This window comes from Melozone crissalis, unplaced genomic scaffold (genome assembly GCF_028551555.1).
Source record: "Melozone crissalis strain CALT ecotype California unplaced genomic scaffold, PUWL_Pcris_2 ptg000045l_1, whole genome shotgun sequence".
Taxonomy (NCBI): domain Eukaryota; kingdom Metazoa; phylum Chordata; class Aves; order Passeriformes; family Passerellidae; genus Melozone; species Melozone crissalis.
The window spans coordinates 18,786,988-18,793,073 of NW_026535823.1; the positions used below are offsets into that span (position 1 = coordinate 18,786,988).

Here is a 6,086-nt window from a genome sequence, read left to right on the forward strand (position 1 = left end):
AGCCCAGTGGCTGCCCACGAGTAGCAGGGAGATAGATGAGCCTGCTCCCAGGCAGGGTCAGCTGGGCCAGGCAGCCCAGGGAACTGATCTGCCATGGGCTCTGCAGGAGTTGGTGTGTGGATAGAGAGATTCTCGCAGCCCCACGAGGGCTCAGTAGTACCACCACCACTGTCAGTACGGTATCTGCTTTTCCTCCACCTGCTGCTGCTGCAGAGGAGCGAGCTGGCAGCATCCCACAAGGACTTTGTGTAGTCATGGAAGTCTGTCTGTGTGTTTCTGCTTTTGTTACGTTTCCTGGCATGGAGCACTTATGGAAGCTGAAACTTTGTCTCCACTAATAGTCGGGAAGATGTTATGTGTAACCTCTTGTATTGCAGCGCTTACCACCGTCAAGGAAATAAGCGTGGGGAACACAAGGTTGCGCGTTCCTTCGATCCTAAACCTGTAGTGTGAGAAACGCTCCTTGTGGCGGCAGCACCGCATTCGGCCGAGTGCCCCGTGCCGGTACGGCGGGACAGTGCCTGCGGCTGGCAGGGAGCAGCCGAGGGACCGGGGCACACAGGACAGGGCACAGGCAGGGTGGCTGCAGCAGGGCTCTGTGCAGGGACAGGCAGGGTGGCTGGGGCAGGGCTGTGTGCAGGGCACAGGCAGGGTGGCTCAGCAGGGCTCTGTGCAGGGCACAGGCAGGGTGGCTCAGCAGGGCTCTGTGCAGGGCACAGTGCTGCAACCTGCGCTGAAGGCTGAGGCGGTGCCACTCTCCCTCCTGGCGTGTTGGGACTCCCCCGGCTCTGCCCAGCTCCAGGGAGCTCCACGCGGTGCTGGTGGCTTGACTTTCAGGGTTTGAATTCACTCCAAATGCACAGCTTTTTGTTGTGTACATTATTTGTCGTGTTCCTAATTCCTCATCTAATATTCCTCTGGAACCAGGATATTGATATTTTAGTTTTTGACAAGAAATACAATTATAGTTGTGCTCATTAACTTACCTGTAAGCTCTGCTGCTTCACTTCATTGAACCTGAGTTTATAATCCTTTATATATCCACACCCACTACTTAGGGGTTTTTTTATTCTGCTGGAACAACAAAGGATGTAAAGGTTTCAAAGCAAGTACAAAGATGACACACAAAAAATGACAGTGATTCCCTTTATAGTGTTGTAAAAGTAGTTTTGCCATGTAATTGTGAAATGCAAAATAGAAGAGAGGACTATATGGGTGCTGACCAGTTGGAGTGACAGCCCCACTCTGAAAGACTTGTAGGTTTTTTTAGTGGGTTTCATTTTTCTCTTTTTATATCAGGATAATTTCACTTAGTATTTATCTGACCTACCTCTACAGCCCTTATTCTCCCAACAGCACGTTTCCAGTGGGCAGGGTACAGAGGCACCCCTTACCATGGAAGAGCCCACGGGCAGGCTGTGCTAGAGCTGCAGGCAGGAGTGGCAGGGCCGCTGTTTGTCTGTGACGTGTCACAGCTGCGGGCTCTGTGTACAGTCACACGTACCTGTGATTGCTGGGGAGCTGTGACTTGCGTTGCTGTGAAGGTGGATGTCATTCAAGTGTGGGTGACAGTGGCTGTGGCAGGCATGCCCTGCAGCTGCTGGCTGTCTGGGAGCAGCGTATCCCCTTCCCTGCCTGACAGTAACCCAGTGTGTAAAGCTGTGGTTTCCCAGTGAGCAGCTGATGTAGTGAAGTGTTCAGTGCTAGATCTACCGAGAAGCCAAACAAAAGTGCTTCCTTCGGTTTTACCCTTCTGCTGTCAACAAATACTGCACAGACAAGTTTAGGTACAGCTGAGACTGGTGGCCAGGTGGTGAATTCCAAAACAGTTCTACTTTTGAACGCCTTCAGGGAGAAAACTTGACTGAGCAGAAAAGAGGGAAGGCTGTATTTTCTCAGACAAAGCATTAGCTGCCAGAGATATGCTTCTGAGATATTTGGCTATTTATTTTATTGAGATATTTATGTCTAATTAATAAAAAATTGACCCTTAACCAATTCTACTTGTAACTAATGACACTGGATGACACCCCTTCACAATTCTAAAACCTCAAAATCAGTCTGTTTATTATGAGCAGTGTCCTTCTTGCTGAAGATTTTGGGAGAATCTTTTGACACAGAAATGCCCACACAAGGAGAAAAAAATAATACCCTGTTGCAGTTTCCTGTCAGTCATATCTGTAGCACAGCTTTAGGCCAACCAGCATTGGATGCATTCTCAGATCCTGCTGTAGTTCATTTCTTTAAATGTCATTTTTTTACTGTGTGGCAGCGAGCTCCCTTGCTTAGCCAAATGTCATATGTCCCACAACATAAAGTGTAATTGCATATTTAAAATTGGGAAGGGGAAGTGAGGAAAAGAGTGGCTCCCTTGCTTTCTACTCTAGTACTACTAGTTTCTGCTCTGGGACTAGTACTTGAAATTCCTCACATTCTTCTCTTGTTAACAGTATGTTTACTTTTCATCACTGTGCTATTAGGATTAACAAAAGTCATTGCTTCAAGCTTATTTAATTTGAATTTAGTGAAAGCAAACTGCCTCCTGCAGCCTGTAGGAAGCATTCCTCTGCCATAGAAATGTATTAATTTGCAAAAAGCAGCCACCAAAAACGTGAGACCCAATGACCGTTTTCACCCCAATGTTCAACATCACCGTGCATGCACTGCATTCTAATGAAGCACCTTATGTTGGAAATTCCAGGACAGTTTGAATAATCTGACAGTCTAATTAACTTTTCAGTCTATCAAAGATTTGCATTAGTGCCAAGAAGCTCTTTCTATGTTTCTATACTTTCTAAAGCATGGGGTTGCAGACTGCAGACACTCCTTCAAAACATCATTTATCCAAAGAATTAGACTTGGCTCTTTAGTCCATTTCTGCATCTGCAGCAGACCTTGCTTTCACAGAATCTAAACTTTTCAGAATTCCAAGTTTTTACAGAAACCTCTTGCATGTGCTGTATTTAAGCCTGTTGCCTATCAGAATACTCTACTAAGAGTAGTTAGGTAAATATTTCTTTATTAAATGATTAATTCCATAAATAAATTCTTTTAATTCATTGAATATAAAATTAAAATCATTTACAACTTATTCCAGTATTACAGGGGCTGGAAGGGGTAAAAAAAAACTTCAGAGGAAACAAACAAACAAACAAAAAGCTACAGTTTGATAAATAAAAGACTCAGCTTTAAAACAACTGATTTCTGTTTGCCATTAAACTACAGTTGGTACATAATAGCTGCCACTGTGAACACCCCACAGGTGCCCACCTCAGGAAGGAATGTAACTTCCAACTTAGTTGGGAAAGGGTGGGAGAAGACTGAAGGAAGGGGAAGAAGCAGAGTGTTAAACTGAACAGGACAGAAAAGTTTTCATAACCAGAACAAAACATTAATCTGATCACTTACAAACAGAAAACAGTATATAATTAGATAAGGTGCTCCAAAAAGAAGCAGTAAAGTTGCTCCAGTATTATGAAGCTTTAAGTATGCTTAAATCTCTGTTGCATTTAGTGTCCAGTTGCACAGTGCACTCCTGTAACATCTCGATGTTGCCCTCAAATGGGCAAGGCACCACTTCCATCAAAAGTCCTTTCTCCATGGCTGGGTACTTCAAAATTGTGTTTTGCATCCCACCCCCACCACAAGTTAGTCCCTGAATTTATGAATGTCGTTGACTAGTCTGTAGTAGGGATAGGCTTCGCTGGCATGTGGGCAGTTGTAGCTGCAGCGGCAGGACTGGATCATCATGACACTCTTGGTGAAGGTTTCCCCGTCATCGCAGCGGAACCTGACCTTGACAGTCCTGGTCTGCTGGGGTGTGCAGCACCTGCCATCCACGCAGGAGCCGCAGTACTTGGGCCGGTACTTCTTCACACTGGAGCAGCCAGCATAAGTAAACTTCACCGGGGAGGGGGACTTCCTTGTCTTGGTACACTTCTTTCCCTTCTGCAAAGGAAAGGCAATCACATTATTAGCAGGAGATTCTTTTCCAGCCTTTACCCCCTACCTGAAGCAGCTTAGAGAGAAGAGGAACACCAGAAGAGTCTGTATTTACCTTTAGGGAGGCATAGCTGGGCTGGCCACATGGCCTCACTTCACATATCCTGGTCTCTTTGATGAGCTTGCAGTCAGGATTGTCATTTGTCACCCTGGTGGAGATGCCAGTTCCACACGTCTTTGAGCACTGGGACCAAGAGGTTGTTTGCACAATGCATTTGGGATTCTCAAAAGTTCGGCTTTGTGGCTCGGATCCAAAAACTGGAAAAGAAAAAGAGGGGTTAGTCTAAATATATTCTCTCACTAGGTTTTTTTCTTTCCCTTGGGGTCTAAGGGGTCTGAGTTTTAGCCACCCTCTAGCCTCCTCCCCTTAACTGTCACCCAGATAAACCCACACTCACCGGGCAGCATTTTCAGGCCTCCTTTCACAATGGCAATCAGCTCATTGTTCCTGGTTAATTCACCTTCGGAATCATCCGGACCAAACTCTTCGCTGAAAAAGCCTTCCAGCTCCTCCAGTGCATCCTTGCTTTCGTCACAGACCCACTCCTCGCAGCACTGCCCGGGGACTTTGACCAGCCTGGGGCTGGAGCAGCCCAGGTTGGGAAGAGAGAGCTCCTGCGGGCAGAGCGGGATGCAGCCCACAGCTCCATCTATGCACGTACACTGGTGTTTACAGTTCGGCTGGAAGCTCTCGCCGTTCTGGTAGATTTTGGAGTTATATTCACACGGTCTTCCCTCGGACTGTGCTGCAGAGATCAACAGGAAGGGAAAGAAGGGGGTGAGCGGCGGGAATCGCTGGTTTAAGCACAGGTATTTGCTGGTCTGTTAAACTCAATGGACGGCGGAGCTCCCTACAACCCCCCGGGGACGCGGGGCCAGAACAATAACTTAGTCAGGAATCACTTTTCCTTATGTGCGTTTAGCGGAGCCCAGACATACTGAATCGCATTCCAGACTGCTGAAGTCATGTGCCTTTCTGCCAAGCTACCGACAACAAAGCATAACCATACATGGGCTCGAAATTACCGAACCCCGGCACCGCGGGGCGCGAGGTCCGTCCCGTGGGAGCGGGGTCGCCGCTTACCTCTGCAGATGCCCTTCAGGGCGGCGGGGCTGGCCCCGAAGTTGCACTCCAGCCCCTTGGTGTGGTCGCAAGGCTGCGATCGGCTGCAGTCCTCGTTCAGTTGCTTGGCGCAGACCTTGCAGCAGCCGCAACCGTCCGGCACCAGCCCCACGCCCGGGGCGCACTGCGGCGCGGCCGCCGGGCACTGGCACACGGCGGGGCAGGGCGAGCCCAGAGCCTGCGGAGCAGAGCGGAGCGTCCGGTGAGCGCTGGGAGCCGAGCGGAGCCACCCGAGCCGCCTCCTTCTCCCTCCCTCTCTCCCGGACCGCGGCAAGACCCGCGGCACTTACCAGGCGAGCCAGGCAGAGGAGAGCGGCCGCCAGAGCGGGCCGGGTGCCCGCGGAGCCCATGTCCAGCGCCGGTGCAGCGGGAGCCCGTGTGAGTGAGAGCGGGAGCGCGGCCGGCGCGGTCTGAGGCGGCGGCGGGCGCCACCGCCTTATATAGGGCGCGGGGCCGCCGCGTGCGCCGCGGCGCTGACGTCGCGCGTTCCGGGCCGCGGCCGAGTCCAGCGCTCGCGGCATCCCAGGAATGCGGCTGGCGCGCGCCGCGGCCGCCCCGCCCCGCCCCGTCTCCCGCTCGCGGCCGCCGGCGCAGCCGCGGGGGGTCCCGGCCCGGCCGGGCCGCGCGGGGGGCGCGGGGGCCTCTCCGCCGTACGCGGGATCTGCGCCCCGCTCCCCTCACACAGAGCGCGGCCCGCAGGGGCCCTTCGCACCCGGGGCTCTGCCGGTGGCGCCCCGCGACCGGCCACCTGCGCGGGCAGCGGCAGGGGAGCTCCCCGGGCCGCCGTGAGGGCCCGCGGCTGCCCCGCGCTGTGACATGGCCCGCAGGGTCACCCGGCCGTGCCGGGGTTCGCCCCGCGCTGCTGCTGCGGTGCGAGCGAGCATCCGAGCGGTTCCCGGCGCGGCGGAGCCCGGGAGATGCCCGGCGGCACCGGGGCCCGGCTTCCCGGGCAGGAACGGGA

The 6,086-nt window shown here is 52.4% G+C and overlaps 1 protein-coding gene across 1 annotated transcript; it reads right to left on the reverse strand.

The window, feature by feature from the left end:
- Window positions 1–3,098: 3,098 nt before the first annotated feature.
- Window positions 3,099–5,514, reverse strand: CCN1 (cellular communication network factor 1). Its single transcript, XM_054285957.1, has 5 exons — window positions 5,416–5,514; window positions 5,087–5,303; window positions 4,401–4,748; window positions 4,058–4,260; window positions 3,099–3,948 (listed from the first exon to the last, which is right to left on the reverse strand). Exons 1-5 carry the CDS (start codon window positions 5,473–5,475, stop codon window positions 3,649–3,651), a joined length of 1,128 nt encoding a protein of 375 aa, XP_054141932.1. The 5' UTR covers window positions 5,476–5,514; the 3' UTR covers window positions 3,099–3,648.
- Window positions 5,515–6,086: the final 572 nt, after the last annotated feature.